This window comes from Cyprinus carpio, chromosome B10 (assembly GCF_018340385.1).
Source record: "Cyprinus carpio isolate SPL01 chromosome B10, ASM1834038v1, whole genome shotgun sequence".
Taxonomy (NCBI): domain Eukaryota; kingdom Metazoa; phylum Chordata; class Actinopteri; order Cypriniformes; family Cyprinidae; genus Cyprinus; species Cyprinus carpio.
Genome location: NC_056606.1, coordinates 11,248,325 through 11,270,026, shown reverse-complemented (window position 1 = coordinate 11,270,026; position 21,702 = coordinate 11,248,325). Strand labels below are relative to the sequence as shown.

Genomic DNA, 21,702 nt, shown 5'->3' with positions numbered 1-21,702 from the left:
ATATCATTAGCTAAAACTAAAAAAGAAAGCAGGTATGTACAGCCCTGCTATAGATGATAATCCTTAGTTATTGTGTACTGTAGATGATAATCATTAATTTGTTGTGTACTTTTATACAACAAATTATGTTCCTAGGGCCATATACTCTTCTCACAGATCCATTGATAAAATCACACCACACTTATACAACCCTAATCAACCAATCAACCATGCCAAATAATTAAAAAAACAACACCACAGTTCTCTATTGTTCCTCCATTTGGCTCTTTAGATGCCCAGAACCTGAAAGTACAGATCAGCATTAGATGTTAAGTGCTGCTTTCTGTGTGATATGATACTGACTGTGAAAATCATTTATTACATAATAATCAGTTCAGTGATTTCTCACCCAGAGGTCAGTGTGCTGCCATCAACCCATTTCCATATGTCCTCCACATCAATGTCAGTCACACCAATCCAGAATTCTCTCTTAACAGTATTGTTCTTAACAAAATCCTTAACAGATACAATAATTACATTTATATCATAAACCAGCAATATACACATTTCATCTGACCATCTCTCACTTAGCAGCTAAACACCACAAACACAAACAGTATCTTTCACTCACTTGTTCCTCACTGCTGTTTATGATGATCAGATCTGCTCCTTTCTTTAAACAGTCTTGTCTGCTCTCAGTCCAGCTCTTCCTCTCATTGGACATGTAGTAAAAACTGGATTTATAATAAATCCATTCATCTGTAAACGACAAGGTCAGCAATTATTACTTTCCTCCCACCTGCTTAATTGTAGCACATGATTTACTCTATGACTGAAATGATTAGTTGATGTTATCATGAAAAAATGTCAACAAATATCTTTGTTGTTGAATAGTCATTTGAACACAAATAACCGTAAAGGCCTGCAGTAATAATGTTTGACCAGTGTGGCACTGTAATTCAGCCTTCTTGGCTGCAGTGCAACAGAAGACACACACAGCGCGTATGAGACATGCAATTGAAGCCGAACCAGTAAAGTGTGGGAAAATTTTACAAAACAACAAACAAAATACGCTGTCATATGTAAAGGCCTCGATATACTCATGGTGAAGTTTTTTTTTTTTTTTTTTGTTCTTCGATATACGGTTTGATATAAGCAAGCAGTGGTGTATTGTTAGTGAACATCCTGAAACTAAATATGTAAATATGTGCTGCACGCTTTTCAAACAAAAACAAAATAACACCAAACAAACATGACAGGGTGGGAAAACAGCAGTTAAGAAAGTATCTGACAAAACTACAGTCAAGTCACGTCATTGCATGTTTTCTTTATATAACACTATGCAATTAACTTATGTTTCAAAACACTACAGTCAAGTCAAGCGTCTTTATATTGCATGTTTGAAAATCAGTGTAGAGTTGATAGATAACTTGACTATCGTGCAATTTAGACTTAGGGTTGTGAGTTCGAGCAAGGAATTGCAGCAGTTTATAGTAGGTGCCCTAAAGGCATGAACCCCCAAACTGCTCCCCGAGCAAGCAGCTTTATAGTACTAAACATGAAAATCAGTGTTAGAGTTGATAGATGTAGAACTTGATCTTCTGCTTTACACAGCTCTACATGAATACTTCTGCTTTACACAGCTCTACATGAATACTGTATGTAGTATATGGGTTATTCCATGTCAACTCAACCAGAGGGCCCTGGCTCAAATTTTTGATTTTGCTAATATTTTTTTTTCTGAAGAAAGATAAACATGTTTACTCTAAACTAAACATGCTTATCTTTCTTCAGAAAAGCCAGGGACCTTTGGTTGAGTTGACACGGAATGACCCATATACTACATATTCATATAGAGCTGTGTAAACCAGAAAATCAAGTTGTAATTCAAGTGACACGGAATGACCCATATGTACAGTAGGTAGACATCCAAAACGTCGTTTCTACCGCCGCTCGTACCGCCGCCGCGGCGTCTGCAAAGTGCATTTGCAGCTTTTGACCGCTGAGTGGCGCTTTAATCACAGGTTTTCAAACAAGCGCATCAAAGCACATTTTCGCAAATAAACGTCAGCTTTGCCTCACCGAAGTGTTATATTTGATTGCAGTCGGGGAAAATGAAAGAAAAAAATATTTAATATTCACAGATGAAAGTTTAGTCCTTATGAAGATATGTGCGTTTCTTAGAACGAATTCAAGCAGGATAAATGTCAAGCCTATGAGCCTGTGCTTATATTTTCTCTACACCCTATTTTAGATTAGACACATTTAAATAGTGTGCAGTATTATTTATATAATATGAATTATGTGTTATATTATTAAAAAGAAAATGTGGTTTACTTTGCCTCGGAGCATTAAAAGTGATAGCCTATTGTGAGCTAGGCTTGCGTGTTTTATAAATTATTTTCTTTATTTTAGTAAAACGTAAGGCACTGTATAATTTCGCTCCCCATTATTTAGGCCTAATTAAAACAAGAAACGAATAAATTAAACCTGCACGATTTAACTAAATCATTGCAACTCTAAAGAATGGATGATGATTAATAAAACGTCCTCACTTATCAACAAAGTGCACACGATGTAAAAAAAAAAAAAGAGCTTCATTAATTGACAACTTCAGTGATTTTAAATGGAGTCTTCTTTGCTTGCTTTCATATAATTTAAGTAAAGTAAAAATAAATAAATAAAATAAATAAATAAATTGCAGCCGCATTTAAATGCAGGTTTGTATAGGCTAATATTCTGTAAAATATCAGTGCAAGATTTGGTCTGCATGATGCTGAGTGCACGCAGCATTTATTCTTATTTGTCTACATATTTTATCTTCATTACAAATCTTGTTTGGTTTTTATTTTGGATAATTGCATGTAAAAAATTATTTACTTTGTAAATGCATATGCAAAATGTGAATTATTATTTATATTCAAGTGTTTGTGCAAAAATTATTAATGCATGACAGGGAGGCGCCCTCTCGATCACGTAATTTTTTTCCTAATAGTGAAATAACTGAAAATTGTGGCGTCTCACATACATGAGAAATATATCTACATAAAGCTTGAAATGTCTTTTAAAATGAATCAATTCAAAACGAAAGCATTATGTAATCTGTGAAGGTTGTATTTCTGTTTAAAGGCGCGTCCAGGTGGAGAGAGTCAGCACTGTGAATTTCATCTTGCAGCCGACAAGAAAACATTTGTTTATTAATAAATAATTAAAATGTCTACTTTTTCATAATTATTAGGCTACTTCTGCCTGTGCTTTGTGACGAACTCAATGCATGTTCTTGAGCGTGGAATATATTAAGGCTGGATTATAGTTGTAAATTTAATATAAACTTGCGATTAGTTGAAATAATGACAAATGAACGACTAGTAACTAGAAAAAATCTTACGTGGGAAGCAGACCTATTAAATACCATCTAGACATCTCTGTTAAAGTTTTTAAAGAATTTTATACGCGTTTGCATAAATTCTTCCTTCAGAACGGTCTGTAATGGAGAGATGCCTTAACACTGATTTTTCCTCTGAAACACACAACGAAAATTGAAATAAAATAAATATTTTATGTTTTGAGAATGATTGTGCTCAACCCTCCCCGCGGGTTTGAGACACGCTGCCGAGCAGAGTATGAGCGGAGCGGAGTGATTCTCACTGAAGAGGAGCGGATTTTTTAAAAGTCAGGAGCGTCGTGGTATTCACTCGCTCCAGAACCGCTCCATCACGAATACAATTCATGCCAACAGCCCGTAATATAACTGCATATTTAGCAAGAATTCACATGATAAACATATTTAGCTATATCTTGATACACATAATCTCTCCGATCAGAAGACAATAATGACGGCAATAGTCGAGCGGGATGTTACAGGCTAGTTCTCAAGGAGTTTGTCTTTATTTTACTGATTATTTTCGGGTTTAAAGCATGATTTAAACAGATACAGCACATTCACACGTAATCGCTGTGCGCAATAATGCATTCAAACAAATGTAATCTTACAGTAGGCTACTTCATCTGTATCTGATTTTGAATGAGCAGAAATCTGTAACAAATGCATCGATCTGTAGATAAAATAACTGATGAAAATGTAAACTGTTATTTTCATCACAAACAAAATTTGCACAGCAGAAAGCAGCAATTATACCTTTTAATGCTGACAATTTTATTAGTTTGGCGTTTGGTAGGACAAAAAAAAGGTTTACACACAATAGCCTAATCCCCTTTGAAACTCTCCTGTAATTTTATTTATTTATTTATTTTTATTTTATTTTTATAAGCTATTATGAACATAACATTTCAACTTTAGCCACGGAGTGAAGGCGGAGCAGTGTTTCTGGTATCAATGAACGCAGAAGCTTAGTGATTAGAGGGAAATTGTTGCTGCTCCACTCCGCTCACATAGGCCTACTGTACTGCCGAGTGAGAGAGATGTTTCGCCCTATATGAACAAGGCCGTCCGGTGTAGACACGGTTAGACAGTGTCTGCTATATTTGCAAATAATTGATATAAGAAATAAAAATAAATACATAACCTAAACCAGCGGCATAACGAGATGAAAATATAGACTAGAAAACTGATTTAGGCCTACACTTGGTCTGTCCTCCGTCCATGACACTGACTCACTGCGGAGGTGGCAGTTTTAATCTGAACAGCTCTTAACGCCGAGTGGATGGCATGATGGGCTAGTATTAAAAAATAACATATTTTTATATTAAAACTTGTTTTTGAACAATTTCTTTGTCATTTGAATATTGATTTTAATAGGGAGGCAAAAAAAATCGATTTAAATTGTAAATCGGATTTTTTTGTGAAATCGGAGATCGGAGATTTTTTTAGGCCATAGGCCTATCGCCCAGCCCTAATGCAACAGTTTTATTTTTTTTTTTTTAATTTTTAGTTAAGGCAACTTCCTCTGAAATTAAGTTATAATAACTAATAAACTTTATTGCGCTACACAGTAGTCAACATTTGAAGTGGATCAAACCTTTCTTTAAAGTTGTCCTAAAACCTGTTCTGCAAGTTTGAAACCCTCATAAGGCACTGTCCATATGAAAGAGCAAGAAATTCACACCTTTATCTCGACCCCCACAAACTATACAGAACTACCCCCAGCCCCCTCCAGCTGAACTGATTCTCTTCTGTTTGTTGGCTGTAAGGAACGGTGTGTTGTCATGTTACTGGGTTGAAACATGCCTGAACTAACAAAAGATAATCTCTTATTATTCATTACAAAACCACAGCCAATATTAAAATTATCACTAGACCAAAATAATAACAAATGATCAATTGATAATTAATCATTATTTTTGCCAAAATCATTGTTATTTGTGAAGGTAGGGTTTGCGGAAGGCTTTAAGACCAGGCGGAATCCTCCGTAAGCTGCTCTCGCTTCACAGCGCGCGGGACTCGCGCTCACAGACCCAACATTTAGCAAGGCAGGAAAACATTAAGTCTGCCTGAAGGAAGACGTATTTCATTGTAAGTTAATGCTGTTAAATAGAGAGTAAAAAATATACAACTAGTGTAGGCTATCCTTAAACTTGGAGCTCATTATATTGAAGTACAAATCCAAACACCAGAAGCAACCTACACTCTCAGTGTTCTTTCACTGAAAAGTATGCATTTTATTTATTTATTCACAGGCTATATGGTTGAAATAGTAATATTTTAGTTGAAAACTTTAAGTGCCATTGTTTAAAAAAATGCATCAAATGTTTCATAGACCTTCAGTTGTCATGCTTTAAAATCCCATGCCATTTGTAATTTCACTGTATTTTAACCTCCTAAATTACTACCCCAACTCTATAATGGTAAAATTTATTCAGACCGATGGCATTTTTTATGACATTATTTATTTTTATTTTTTAGAATAGGCTAATTGTAACATAAATGGATGAATCAAAACAAATATAACTTTTTAACTGCAGGCAGATATAGGCCTATATTATTGTACATTACAAATATTTGGATCCCTTATTTTATTAAAGAATAAATGCTTATTTTCTTCAAGAATAAACATTATAAATAAATAATAAAAGAAAGAACCTCTATTAGCCCTTATTTGTAGGTTGTAGGAGATATGCGAGCAATTCATAGATTAAAAAAAAGAAAAAAGTGGGTGCTTGGTTTCAGAAAACGAATACAGCTCGTAAAAAATGCTATGATGAAAAAGTCATGCTAACTTATTAATTCATAGAAATAATTTAATTAAAAAAAAAATTTTTTTTCGAGATTCAACTTGAATTTCAATACTATTAAACTGACTTTAAAATCTCAAGGAGTTTATAAATTGAAACGGTAAAATGTCACAGTGCATGCTAGCCTAAATGAACTTGTATCTTGTATAGTATCCGAAGACTTGAGTGCATGTTAGCATAAAACTAACAATATAATTAGATTAAATTAATTTTTTTAAATGAACAATTCCTGTATAAAATGTGACAGCAACCTTTATATCAAACATTTTGAAATCGTCCACAGCTGAGCAACGCAGGAGGCAGATCTGAAGTTATATTTGTTTGTTCACGAAGTGAATATGATGCACAAAGTCATTTTTAGATGCAATGGAAAAATAAAGCTGGATAAAAACATACACGAAAACCCGCTAAAAAATAAATTACATTTGTGAGAGTTGCATTTTATTACATTCAGAAATAATAACGGCAGGCCTAATAATGCTACAAGCTAATGTACCAACAGGATATTTTTTAGTTCCCTTCACTTTACAACAAATCCTTTAAATTTAAAAAAAATTATCAGAACAGAACAAGAATTACAAATATATAATTCTAATGGATAAATATAATTGCAGCAGGCTATATAATAATATAGGCTTATAAACAACAACAAAAATAATAATAATTAAAAATAATATAAAGCCATACATTATGTTGGGCTTATCTCTCTCATTCGGGACAAATCCAAACATGTTGCCCATTTGAAGCTAAACTCTTATTCATTAGGTCAAATAGGCTTTGGATTTCACACGTGTTTCAGTATGACGAAAAAAAAAAAAAATCATAATTAGCAAAATTATGCCAAAGTGGCCCGCTGCTCGCGCCGTATGGCTCGGTGAACGACTGCTGTTTCCAATGAATATGTGCGCGTGAGGCACCAGCGCGATCAAAGTCACAATTCACAATTATTGGTCACACAGTAAAGGCATAATTCAAAAATGCAAAGTGTTAGCAGTTTAAAAAATCAAGAATAATAACAGAGTTAATAAGAATTATTTGTAAATGCTGGACCATTCTCATTTCGCTCTGCAAATGGAACCTGAAGATTATTATTATTATTATTATTATTTTTAAACCAAGAATTAACCGAAATGAAAACATTTTAATCCGTATATATATATATATATATATATATATATATATATATATATATATATATATATATATATATATATATATATATATATATATATATATAATGACTGTTTAAAAACAATAGCATGCATAAGAGCCTTTGTGTAAAGGTTTTTTTTTATTTTTTTGATGAGTAGACTGTAGCCTAAGACTATCCTATTTTTAATGGCTTTTTAGGATGTTATAATGTATATTATAATGTTATTGTTGTTTAACGTCTTCCTTCCATTTTACAATTACATTCAGTTCGCAACCCGTCCCTTTGCGCCACCTGTCGGTAGTTTCGCGAATGATTTTAACACGCGTCTGATTTGCAGTTAACGCCGCGGCCCTGCGGCGGCGGTACGCGCGGCGGCATTAACCATTTTGGTTGTCTACCATCTGTATACTGTAACTTAATATTTTAATGAACTACAAAAGCTGAGTAATAGGTCTTAGCCTACTGATTTATCATTGAAATAATCGATGATTAGTCGATTTATCATTCTAATAGTCATTTTTGATTGTTAATCATTGATAATTTGAAGCCATAGTTTGCTCATAGAAAATATAGCATGCACAGCTGGTGAGACCACAACACAACTACTCAGAATGAAGACACTTACCCTCTTTACAAAGAAGTTGAAGTTCATTTTTTAGATGCGGTCTCTCGTTCAACAGATTTCTGTTCTTTATTATTAGCTCATTTCTTTCTTCTGTGAGACTGTTAGTTAGTAGCTGGTCTTTGTCTTCTGTGAGGCCGTTAATCTTGGTTTGTAGGTCATCTCTGTCTTCTGTGAGGTTGGTGATCTTGGTTAGTAGCAAGTCTCTCTCTTGTGTGTAGTTTGTGTTGTTTGTATGGATGTGGACACCCAGCACTATGACTGCAGCCAGCAGAAGAACACACAGCAGAACCAAACACACCACAGCCGCTCTGGAGCTCCTGGTCTTCACTGAATCACTTCCTGAAGATGACAAACACAAACACAAAGATAAATGTTTCTTAATTTCTACAAACAATCCTGCATGTGTGTTTGTACCTGTGTGTTGAGGTGTTTGGTTTCTCTTGTTACGTCTGTCCTTATGTGTTCCATCAGTGATTACATTGGCATAAACAGGCCCAGACATTGTTTTAGGTTTGACCTAAGTAATGTAAATGGTGGAAGCTGTCTGTACGTGTTTCTACTCTGCTGTTCTCTGGTTTTGAGAATCAAGTTTTAGTAGGTGAGGCCAATGTGGTGCAAAAGCTTTCAAAGTACTAAAGCATGTGACATCCTGTTGGTTTATACCACTTAATAAGCTTTAAAAAAAAAAAAAAAATCAGGCTAAATGGCACTGTTGTGGTGACCATTTGGTAGATGTAGCTGCCCCCCTTCAAATTAGCACATGAGGGGGAAAAAGTCACCTGTCTTAATCCAGTGAATTTAAAATTTATCAGAAATTCTTAATTAATAGTGCTCAACATCTATATTATTGATTGCATATCCAGGGCTGGAAAGGTTACTTTTAAAATGTATTTCACTACAGATTACAAAATACAAGCTTTAAAAAGTAATCAGTAATGTATTTTTTTAGATTACTTAGGTTTAGTAACTTAATCTAAATACTTTAGAATACTTTGAAATACTTAAGCTATGAAACACACAAAGGAACATATTAAATTAATGTCTTGTTTATATGCTTTCCAGCTCTAAATAAAAGTGACAACTATCAGTCATAAGATTTGTGTTTTCTTTGCATTTTATTTTTAACAACATCAATTTTTTTCACAGAATTTCTATGAACAAAAAAATGTTATGTCATTTAGATTTTCCAGTCAATATAAATTCAAATTTAAAAAATGAATGGGATTCCGTGCTGTTTCATGCTGCATTCCAAGCTTCAAAACAAACCCAGACACACCAAATCAGGGCCACTGCTGGCCAAATGGGTGCCCTAAGCAGAAATATATTGTTTTGCCCCTTCCCTCAAAAAAAAAGTTTTACAGGATTATGAACATAGCTACCTGAAAGTGATGCACGGGCTTCATCTCAGGCTTTTTCTTTTCTCTGCGCCGGACTGCATTGATGTCTTTTCCCTAGTTGTCCATTAATTATGATGATCATTTGTATTCAGCCACAAACATGCGGTGAAAGCGGGCGCAGATGCAGGATGGCGCATCACATGTGCTTATACTGCTTACTGCGTTCATCATAAAATGCAGTTTTTATAATTATATATGTAATATATATGCTCATGTTTAGATTTTATTTCTGTATATGTTAATATTAATATAGAATGAAAGTTTTTTTTTTTTTTTTTTTTTGAGAAACTGGGATATGGTGCCCTCCAGGCAGTTGGTGCCCTACACAAGCTACTGCACCAAACACATAATAAAAGTAGCCAAAACAACTGGCACAGCTGTCCAAGTTATACAATAGATTTGTTTAATGAATGGACCAAACTTTAAGTGATGAAAATCCTCTCTATGGAGAAGCAATCGGAACAAAAGAATCACTGAGTCAAAATTGACAGGGCTCGTTTCCCACGGTCGCAAGCAATGTCGTTATAGTTCAACATTTCCACCACAGTTCGCTAACAATGCTTTTAGGAAACATACCTCAGATCTATCCAGTTTGTGAACCACTGGTTTCCACACTGGTTTCGTTAAACAAAATAAATTATTATTTTAAAAGATTGACTCAAAAGAGATCTTGAACTCGCATTACCGCGCCAAAGATGATCTGTTCTTGAACATTTTGAATGAATAAAGACTTCAAGTTCATCTGTAAAGCACATAAAGCTATCGTTTGACTTTATAAACTTTTATTTCATGCATGATTCGTATGGATCTGTTAAATGAATGCAAAATGGAGATTTTTTGTGTCGTGATGAGCATGTATGCACGCTCACTAGGAGTTGCTAACTGAACAGGCTGCTGCACACAGTTTTTATTTATTTATTTATTTTCAACGGAGAAGTTGCCTTATTGGTTAAAATCCCCAAACTGTTTACTTAAATATTAAATTAAGAAATTGAATTAAAATTAAAGGTAATCACTTTGGTAATCTAAAATACTTTTCGGATGTAACTGTAATCTGATTACCCTTTATTCAGAATGTAATTATAATGAAATACAGTTACTCATATTTTGTATTTTAAATACGTAATGCCGTTACATGTATTTCGCTACTCCCCAGCCCTGTGCATATTTTATATTGGTGCCTATGCTTATTTTCGATGCTATTTTCAGAGTCACTGAGAACTGCAGAACGGAAATGTTTTGTGGTCAACGTGTAAAGTCCCAAATCGTGTGAGGTGCTTTATGAAGGTTGAAACAGAAGGAGTCTTTCAGTGAATATGTACAGTCAGACCTTTCAGTGAAAATGAGTAAAGCACCTCATGTTTGGTAGAGTGATCAGATGTATTTTTCAGTGAATCGGTATTTGTGAATATTGTTCACAAAAAAAGCTCTTGAGTTCAGCTCCATGACTCAGTGATTCAGTTGCATTGTGTAATGGCTCACTGGAAAGATTATCAATGATACCAACTTCAGTTTTCAATTGTTTTTCACACAAAAATATGGCATGGCTACTATGGTTATATTTTATGATTCGTGCTTTGTGTCCTTTTTCCAAGTTAAAAATCTTAAATCTTTAGTTCTTTGATAAAAGGGTGAACAATGGAAATATTTTCAGGACAGATAAGACACTGTCGGTTGTTCTTACTGAACCCTTTGAGCTTTCAGAAGCCACAGCAACGCAACGTCTCGCACATCTCTGTGGCATTATTTCATTGACTAACTTCCTGATTGTGAAAGACAAGGTGCTAAATGAACTTTCCTTTTTCTTGTTCTTTCTCATACAATTCTTTTTCATACAGTTATGAGGAAAATATATATAGCGGTATCACTCAATACATTAAGTTGCCGTGAATTTAACAAGACATCCAATTGTCCAAAATTTTTATAATTGTATAACATATTTTCACATACACAATTACAATCACCTCACACAATCACTTCCTGAACATCACAGACATGATGTTAGATGACTGAACATGTATGAAGCTTATATGACAAAACAAGTTGAATTTTTATTGTGTAAATTTGATTTATTGACAAGTGTCATTTAACAAAACTGAATATTATGTAGCATTTAACATATTTCTGAATTAGATTTTTTTTTTTTACTTGAATATTTAAGTTTTATTATTAGTTTTGTTACATTATAAGCTCCATAAACATGTGCAAACTGGAACATTTAATCAAAGAAATTAATGTGATTGCCTGTACGCTGTAGTGGTTGGTGTCTTGAAATCATAATCTCTCACATGAACTGCACTCTCATAGATATCCACCGTCATCTCCACTTTTTCTCTCTCTTCATTCCCTCAGTCTCTGTCCCGATGACATCATCCTAAATATCATCAGACATTTCTGGACTTTAACCATCAAACATTGAACCATTTAGTTCCTTGTTCCTGTACAGATGTGTTTAAGTAGTTTAAGGCCATGTCCACACATACACAGGTATTTTTATAAACTGAGTTTTTCCTTCTTCCATTTATAAAAAAAATCACCGTCCACGTGAAAACACAAACACATGCTATGATGCATTGTCAAGAGCATGTCTACACGATACTGCAACCGGAGTTTTTGAAAATCCTCACCATGAGTTTTCAAAAATGTTAGGTTTCAGTAACCTGGCACTGCGTTTACGTGTGGACAAACGGCCAAACTGTGTAGAAAAAGCTGTGGTTTTAAAAATAACTACGTTTGTGTGGACAGGGCCTAAGTGTCAGCACTTGTCTTCTTTTAACACTCATGGGAAACAAACCTGTGGTCAGTGTGTGAAAATTTTTGTGTATATTTTTATATGTAAATTTACTATTGTATAATATCAGAACTTGTATGTGGAATCTATAGAAGCACTGAAGAATTTAAAGGACGTTCATTAACATTCCTAATTAATTCACCGCAATCTTGAATGACTAAGTCATTCTCATTTGCTAAATGTTATAGAAATAATTATATGAATAAATGATTTGATGATTCACTCTTAAAGCCCACCTACTGTAGATAAAATAAAGAAAACATAAACACAACACTTCACCACCCAACCTACTGTTATTCTCTGCAGTCCTATAGAATTTGAAACTTTTTGTGTCTTCAGGACAGATGTGATAGAAGGGACACTATTGGATCATCTTACTGTACTCTGAGTTTACAGCATCTCATTACACACTGCTTCTGTTCTGAAGCATTAGTTGTTCATGACCAACTTCCTGATTATGACGTACGTGGTGGTAAATGAGCTTTCGTACTGTTGTTCTTCCTCATATTAGATCAGCATAGACAGAGCAAATGTAAGAGAACCCAAGGTTAGTGGTTCTCCAGAAAACACACACTTGGTTGTTTACTGTCTGAAAACTCCTATACTAGCTGCTCCAGAGCTAACTAATCCTTTTATTTATTTTATTTTATTTTATTTTATTTTATTTTATTTTATTTTATTTTATTTTATGTAAAATCATGTTAACAGGTATATAGTTTACAGCTTGTTTATTAATTTGCCCCATTCATTTCTACTGCAAGTGCCTCACCTTTTTCCTTTGGGGGGACAAGTGGAAAGTGCAATATTATGACACTAAACTCAGACTATCCCTTAAATTTTAGTGTCCCTTTGTGCAGGTGCATCTTAAAATTATCTTGTCCAATCCTGTTTTAGTGACACCATATGCCATTTTTCGTCAAGCTTTTGCTCTTTTCTAATGTATGAGTTTTTTCGTTTTTTTTTTTTTTTACATTTAAAAAGTAGTGTTAAAGCATATTTTTGGTTTTAATATTTTTGTTGTGTGGTATTGCAAAATAAACTCAGATAGGGTGATAAGGACATGATGTGAAAGAAGTAACTAATTACACACAAGCTATTGATTTAAGTTGAAATATTTTATTAGCTCATAACTCAAAGTTGCTTCTGTGTCTTTTGAACTCTTCATTGAACCCTGGCCAAAAAGATTCTCTTTTCAGGCTTTACTGCAGCAATGAAGACAATACTTGACCTTTAGTAATGCAAATACAACAAGACTGGATATTGAATGTGCAACACATAGTTGATCTGGATTACTCCTTTGCCGAGAACAGTACAGGCCTTCTTGAGAGTTGCAAAATCAATTCATGATCAGGTGTATTTCTGTAAAACTGTAAAGTGTGTTTTACACAATAATTTCTTAACAGGATAATGTACAGTCATACACTGCTTTTTACCAAATTAATGATTTGGTATATTTTAAAATTCATTCCAATGTACAAAAAAATTATCCTGGTAACAAGATAAAAACTACACTACGATGGCACCAGTTGCGTTTGTATAAAACGATATGACTGTATTTAGTTACTTGACTGTATAAGTTAAGTTACTTGAAATAAACATTAAATGATGAAAAAAAAAAACATTTGTGACAGCTTATTTTGATGTTCCACTTTAGACATTTTACTAACTATAAATAACTTTGCAACTGCATGTAAAATAACGCTCATTAATCTGCATAATTGAATAACTATTAGAGTATTAGTAAACTGTTAGATTAGGGTTAGTAGAATAAGTTTGCATGTACTTGCAAAATAGTCAGTAGAATGTGTGTTGTGGAACCATCAAAATAGTGTAAGCAGATATTAAGCAGACTGCTACTATGACTGCTAGTTAACATGCAGTTGCAAAGTTACTTATAGTTAGTAGAATGTCTATAGTGGACTATCAAAATAAAGTGTTTAACTAGCTGCCAAAGCAACGTTTCCATTTACTTTTAGCTTGCCTTTAAGTCACAAAATAAAAACACAACAAAACTTTAAAAAAATTAAAAAAAAAAAAAAACAAAAAAAACATAAAAAATCAAAAAAATTAAAAAAAACAATAATATAATATCATATAAACAAAACAAAAACAATAGTGGGTAGATCTACACTCAGGTGACGCTTCAGCAGCAGCAATGCTTTAGATGATAATCATTCATTCTGAATGTTTTGTACTGTTAAACTTACAGTAGGTCACCAAAAAAATAAAGAAAAAATAAATAAAGAAAGATTATTTATGATGTTTCTCACTCTATGAATGGTAAAATACTCTTCTCACAGATCCATTGATAAGCATCATTACATCTAACATCAAGCCATCCTAATAAATCAGGCCACCGTGTTAAATAAGTCACAGCACAGTTCTCTATTGTTCCTCCATTTGGCTCTTTAGATGCCCAGAACCTGAAAGTACAGATCAGCATTAGATGTTAAGTGCTGCTTTCTGTGTGATATGATACTGTCTGTGAGAATCATTTATTACATAATAATCAAATCAGTGATTTCTCACCCAGAGGTCAAGTTGCTGCCATCAACCCATTTCCATCTGCCCTCCACATCACTGTCATTCACACCAATCCAGAATTCTCTATTAACAGTATTGTTCTTAACAAAATCCTAAACAGATACAATAATGATGTTTATAACATAAACCAACAATATACACATTTCTTCTGACCATCTCTCACTAAGCAGCTAAACACCACAAACACACACAGTATCTTTCACTCACTTGTTCCTCACTGCTGTTTATGATGATCAGATCTGCTCCTTTCTTCAAACAGTCTTGTCTGCTCTCAGTCCAGTTCTTTGTCTCATTGATAGTAAATCCATTCATCTGTAAACAACAAATTTGACTATTAGCACTTTATTCTCATTTACACTCAAATAGAATTCTTCTCAGGTCCAAAGATCTGTATCCAACCCAAATTAACTTCTTTGCCGAACCTGACATGCATAAATTATTTTATTTCTATTTTTATTTTATTTTTTTTGTTAAGAAAAAACAGACAGACCCAATAAAAACAGACCCGAGCCTGACCTGATGCCTTTTTTTTTTTTTTTTAACTGGACCCAAATGTAAAAGAGGCAGCAGCGTCTGTGCAGCCTGTAGCCCTGCACGTCAATAGTGAGTGGTTACCTGACAAGCTGTACACACCAATATTCAGGAGAGGTCATTTACCCAGTAAAGTACTGATAGATAGAGAACAGAAAGGAGGGGCATAATAACATTGTCATAGAATTAACTATTATATAGATTTTTAAATGCCTGAAAAAAAAGGTATATTTTAAAAGTAGTTGCTTTATTTAAAATTGGTTGCTTTTGGTAACATAAACAAGCACTTCTCTGGTGCTGCGACACCAATGCCACAGGTCTGACAGAACAGCTCCAATATACTGCTCTCTCTCTCTCTGTTCCTTATTTCGTCTACATGCCTTCACTTATATTACTTGCTGAGTTCAAAACCTAGTTATATCGTCAACATAGACAATAAAGCTGAATGTAATTCATGTTTTGGTCTGTATAGGCTGACAGCTCAACTCTGTTTTATTCTATATTTAACACCAGTTAGAACTAAACAGAAAGAGACGTGTGAACATACAGTGTATGTCTGACACAGAGCACATATTCTAAATACAACACATCTTTCTCCCAAAAATAAATGTAAAACTATATTTTACACTATAAAAACAGAGAAAAAAGATCTATATTCGCAGTGTTCAGTAAACTAACTGAGTGAAATGAGTTCTAGTTGCAGTGTTCAGTAAACAATCAGACAAAAAGCTCTCTTAAAACTGGGTCTTCTCGGGTTAATTCAGTAAAAGCACATTTATTTTTATTTAACCAAGATCCAGGGCTGCTAATGTCAGTTCCGACTTGTGTGCAAGACACTCGTCTGAGTTTTGGACTTAAACCAGATCGGGTTGGACCTCAGGTTTTCAGATCTAAGTTGACCCATGAAGATCTCTATACTAAACCACTTACCTGTTTTACCAAGATTGGAAAGTTGATTAATTAGCTCTTTTTTTTTTTGTTCTGTGAGTTTGGTGTAGTTTGTGTTGTTTGTATAGATCTGGACACACAGCACTATGACTGCAGTCAGCAGAAGAACACACAGCAGAACCAAACACACTACAGCTGCCCTGTAGTTTCTGATCTTCAATGAATCACTTCCTGAAGATGACAAATATGAAGAAAACCCAATACAATGAAAGTGTGTTTGTGTGTTGAGGTGTTTGGTTTATTTTGGTGCCTCTGTCCATATCTTGTGTTCCATCAGTGATTATATTGGCATAAACAGTCTGAGACATTTGTGTTCATACGATCTTGGTCATGTATAGTAAATGGTGAAAGCAGTCTCCATAATATAAAATACACTAGTCCTCTACTTTGGGGTGGGAAAGTATGTCAACGTACAAGAGCATTTGATATCCTGTCTGTTATCACCAATTAATCTCCATAATATAAAGGACACTATTATGGTAGTGTGGTTAGATGTAGCAGGTTCAAATTAGAACATGAGCGAAAAGTCACCTTACTTAGGATTTGTTTACATGACAATGATGTACAAAAATGGAAACATTTTTCCTTTGCATTTTTGAAAAGGTTCACGTACAGATGACAACATTGTTAAAACAAACTGTGTTCTCACAATGCTGTGTTGTGCATGCCAGGCCAGTAGCTGATGATGTAATTTTTTTACATTATGCGCCTGTGCATGTACTGTACCTATAGACTGAACATGTAATAGAAGCACATGAAGTCACAGTTTTCACAATTGTGCGTTAGTGTAGTTCATACAAATCGATAGTGGTATTGTTTTTTTTAATGTAAATTCCCCCTTAATCCAATTAATTTAAAATTGATCAGAAAATGTAACTTGTAAGATGCAGTGTGTGACATCTGTAATATTCCATTGCATGTTTGTTTATGTTGGCCTCCATGCTTCTTTTAGATTCTATTGTAGGAATGGTTGAAAACAGTAGAACAGAAATGATGAGGTTATGAAGTCATGAACTCATGAGTTGCGGTGATCACAGAGGCTACAATAATAGTTTTAAAGTGTATAAACATAAAGAGGCTTACACAGAATGAGTCTTTCAATGAGTATATACAATCAGGCCTTTCAATAAAAATGAGTAATGCACCTCAGATTGATGACAGACATGATGTTAAATGACTGAACATGCAAACTGTGACATTTTATAAAAGAAATACATGTGATTACCTGTCTGCTGATGTGGTGGGGGTTTGTTCGTGTTTGTCTTTGTCGTGAAGTCATGATCCCTCACAGAATCTGCACTCTCATAGATATCCACTGTCATCTCCACTCTATCTCTCATCATTTCCTCAGACCTGATCACATCATCATAAATAGCATCAGACATTTTTGCTCTTTAACCATCAATTATTAAACGATTAAGTGTGCCCATGTAGATGTGTTTAAGTAGGCAGCACCTGTCTTCTTTAAAGCTAGAGAAAAACAAACTTGTGGTCAATGTGTGAAATCATGTGACATCAGATCCTCAGTCAAGTTGTGACAGTCTTTCCTTCTCTATTGTGAAGCATGTCAAAATATAACTGCTTCTCAAACAAGAAAAAAAGTATTACAAAACTTTTTTGTTCATTGCGAATTGGTTGGATGGTTGAATGGTTGTGGTTTGTAATTGCTTTGATTGTGAGTGACAGGTAGTCCCGCCCTCATGCCGGTAAACTCACATGCTGCTATGTGGCTCTCTGCTGTCAGTTATGCATCTGTCACTCTTAGTGTCACAATCTCCAACTGGAGTGCCCATGAGCTCCTCTAGAGGGCACTCCATTTTGTACCTTGCCATTTACTCAGGACGCCATTTCCCATACTCCTTTGCCCGAACTCATTAGCACTCATTATCAGTTCACAGCTGCCTCATATTAGAAGGACTATAAGAATAGCACACATACACAATGGCTGCATCCGAAAACTTAGGCAGGTGACGCTGCCGTATCAGGCAATGACTTTGCAGGCAGCGTTTTTACACGAAGGCACCTCATGAAACTGATTTTGGACAGGCTTCTGAGGCAGAGTAACGGTTTAATGATCTACAGCAAAATATAGAGAGCTTTGGTGATAACTAAGTGGATATTTCATTACTGCAATATTAATTTCTCGCTAGAAATTAGAGCTGTGCGATATGGACAAAAAAAAACCTATGGCGATTTCTTTGATCAATTTTGCGATTTCGATTTTAATCACGATTTTGACACACAGACATGCTTTACAGTCATAAATGCATTCAGTATGAATTTGAAACATATTTCCAAAAGAAAACCAATTAGAGCTTTATCAAAAATTTGTAACATGTCTCTAGAACAGACATAAGTCAAAATAATCACCAAGCAAAGGTGTTACAAAATGTCTAGACATATGGCAAAAAATAAAAATAAAATAAAATAAAAATAAATAAATAAATAAATCCCGTGTTAATTTTTTGCCATGCATTGGTCATAGAGCTCATTGTAGCTGTGCCTCAGGTGTTGACATATATTTGTTATACATTATACAGGTTCACACGTACTCCATTTGCAGTGCGTATACAGTATGTGTATGCGGTGCAGAAGCAGCAGCTAAACCACATTAAAATAATGCGCGAGCGCGAATCTCTCTGCTCGCATGCAGATTTCCTTTGCTCTGTCACAAAACCAGACGCACGTGCTCAGATACACGCTTAAATTATGTATTTATAATTTTTGACTTGGATTCTCATTGTTTATTCATGTAATTGGCATTTTTGCCCGACAAATAAAATGTTATATTTGATTTATTCTGAAACCATTATTGCTAATAGATCATGTGGAGGTTGATTACATAATATAAGGCATGAATAATTCACAAATATTTAGAAAACATGCTAATATCATATACTTGTTTTTTTTTTGTTGTTGTTTTTTTTTTTTTTTTTTTTTTTTTCTGATAAAACAAGTTTGAAGTGGTCGTTCCTTATCGAAATGTTTGTTTTTTTAGTTTTGGCAAGTGTGATTACACCAGCTGCCAATTTACCCAATACTATTTCAACACCATGGGATGACAGTTGGTGAGAAACACAGTGTATCGCTGCCTCAGAACGTAGATCCTCCCTTACCTAAAAAGATTGATGACCAGCGACATATTAAAACACTGATAAAGCAACTCATCAACTAACAGTGTATCGCTTGTCGCCTTCCATTGTCAGTTGTGCTCATTCTTGTTTTATGTTCTCAGTCTGGTAACCCATGTGAGGGTTAAGTCTGAGGAGGAGGGGCAGGAGAAACAATTATCTCCATTATTTACAATTTGGACTACGATACCCATTTCAACCTCTAGCTGTCAATATTACATATTGCACTTATAATATAACATTCTGTGTATAGAATGGAAAGAAACTCTAAAGAATTACTCTACATGTCACCACATTCTTAAATGATTAAGTCATTCTCAATTGCTAAATGTTTAGAAGAACCCACAGCAGCTGCAAACACACTGTACACACTGAAGCATACTGAAGTCACTTCCTGAGCACATCAGATATGGGGCCCTATCATACAACCGGCGCAATGCGTCACAAGGCACAGCGCAAGTGTTTTTGCTAGTTTCAGCCCAACGCAGTTCTCATTTTCCCATCCTGTGCAGCGTTGTTTAAATAGCAAATGCATTTGCGCCCATTTGTGCTGATCTAAAAAAGAGGTGTGTTCAGGTGCACTGGTGGCGCATTGCTATTTTGAGGAACTGAAAATAAACTGTGCCAAAGACCAACTCAAACCTGGTCTAAAGTCTGGTGCAATATTTTTTCTTTGTTATTTAAAGAGCACATTAGTAATATGCGCCTATAGGGGGGTGCACAACATGCATACACTTTGCTTATTACACACACAGGGACACACAGCAATAAACAAACATTTTTAAAAATGTAAAATTACATTCTGCCATATAAATAGTGAACCCACCATGGTGCGAGCGCAGCTGGCTTTTAAAGGGGATGGGAGATGAGACTCTGATTGGTTTATTGCACGTTACGCCCAAAAAACAGCCATTACTCATTAAGAGAATAGGGACAACCCGCTTAGACCGTGTGCCCGGGCATGCAGACCTTTTCCCATCGTTAAACTACCAAAAGTGGATTCGGACACGCTCTGAGTGCACCTGCGCCATGAGCTTTAGACCATGCGCTTAGATCATTAAAATAGGGCCCATGATGTTCAGTCTGTCTCTCACCATTATTACTGGCTGCAAACCATGTAACAGATACATGTACACTTGATTTGATCATGCACATCTTGAAAATCTACAAATGATTTTAACAAATGTTATACAATGATTAAAAGCTTTTGTTAATGCATTACACCTTTGCTGCTGTTGAGGAGTGATACGGTTAGGGACAGGTTTGGTGTATTGGTTGGTTTAATGATTTATTAATGAAGCTTTTAATCATTGTAAACCATCTGTCAAAATCATTTAAGATTTAAAAAAGATGCATGATGATATGAATTGAAAGTTTAATGACATTTATATTTTTCAATTTACATTAAATAATGATCTGTTAATCATTGTTACGAATGAGCACAAGTAAGCAACAGGCAGCGGGTCCAAATGCAGTTTAAGATCCTTTAATGACAATCCACAGAGATATACATCCCAAATACATGACGGAACCAAAAAAAAAAGGATTACAAGAAACACAGGAGGTAACACTTATCAACAACTCACACTGACAATAGCAGACCAGGGCTTAATATACACAAACACAGGACCAAACAGAAAATGGAACACAGCTGAACCAGGTAGACACTAATGAAAACACAGCATGATGGGAAATGGAGTCCATAACCAGAACAACAGGCAGAAACACAAAACACAGGAACGCCCTCTAAAGCCTCACAGTGGTACAGGCAACCAGGCGTGACACATTTGGTAATGTTTAATAAGTAAATTAGTTAACAATAACAAGCACATTATCTCATATTTCTAGATATGTAAATATATATTAAGTAATGATAAGTTAAATGTTTGTTAATGATTTAAGTTATTCTAAAGTGTTACCAAAAAATGAAAAAAGAAAAAAAAATGAAATTTTGCTTATTATTTATGCTCATGCCATTCAAGATGTAGTTTTTTTCTTCATCAGAACAGATTTGGAGAAATTTAGAACCTGCTCACTAATGGATGCTCTACAGTGAATGGGTGCCGTCACAATGAGAATACAGCTCATAAAAACATCCACAAGTAATTGACATGACTCCAGAAGCTGCGTGTTTGTAAGAAACAAATCCATCATTAAGGAATTTTAACTTTAATCTGTTGTGTGAGTGATGGTAAGTTTCTCCACATCTGTTTTGATGAAGAAAACAAATCCTACATCTTTGATGGCATTGGAGGCTGAATAAACTATACTGATTTTGATTCTCAGCAAGTAGACCCATGTAGAACTCTACACTGACCTGTAACTTCTAGCAGATAGTTTACTCAAAGAATATATAGTGTAACTTAAAAGTTACTGAGACCACAACCAAACTACATAAAATAAAGAAACTT

General features: G+C 34.7%; 3 protein-coding genes across 7 annotated transcripts in view; 1 reads left to right on the top strand and 2 right to left on the bottom strand.

Moving 5' to 3' along the window:
* LOC122138691 (cell adhesion molecule 2-like) overlaps positions 1 to 21,702 on the top strand; it is a 405,589-nt gene that overhangs the window by 207,892 nt on the left and 175,995 nt on the right. The gene's annotated exons all lie outside the window — the stretch shown is intronic.
* On the bottom strand, positions 282 to 17,668 carry LOC109073328 (CD209 antigen-like). The gene is made up of 4 exons (XM_042732502.1): positions 17,386 to 17,668; positions 7,950 to 8,288; positions 611 to 738; positions 282 to 495 (listed from the first exon to the last, which is right to left on the bottom strand). Exons 1-4 carry the CDS (start codon positions 17,543 to 17,545, stop codon positions 385 to 387), a joined length of 738 nt encoding a protein of 245 aa, XP_042588436.1. The 5' UTR covers positions 17,546 to 17,668; the 3' UTR covers positions 282 to 384.
* The window catches only part of LOC109079297 (CD209 antigen-like protein C), a 42,057-nt gene continuing 34,714 nt past the window's right edge, over positions 14,360 to 21,702 (bottom strand). Inside the window, exon 5 of the mRNA XM_042732497.1 lies at positions 14,360 to 14,560. Coding sequence (XP_042588431.1) covers positions 14,404 to 14,560 — 157 coding nt within the window. The 3' untranslated portion in view covers positions 14,360 to 14,403. The remainder of the gene's footprint in view (positions 14,561 to 21,702) is intronic.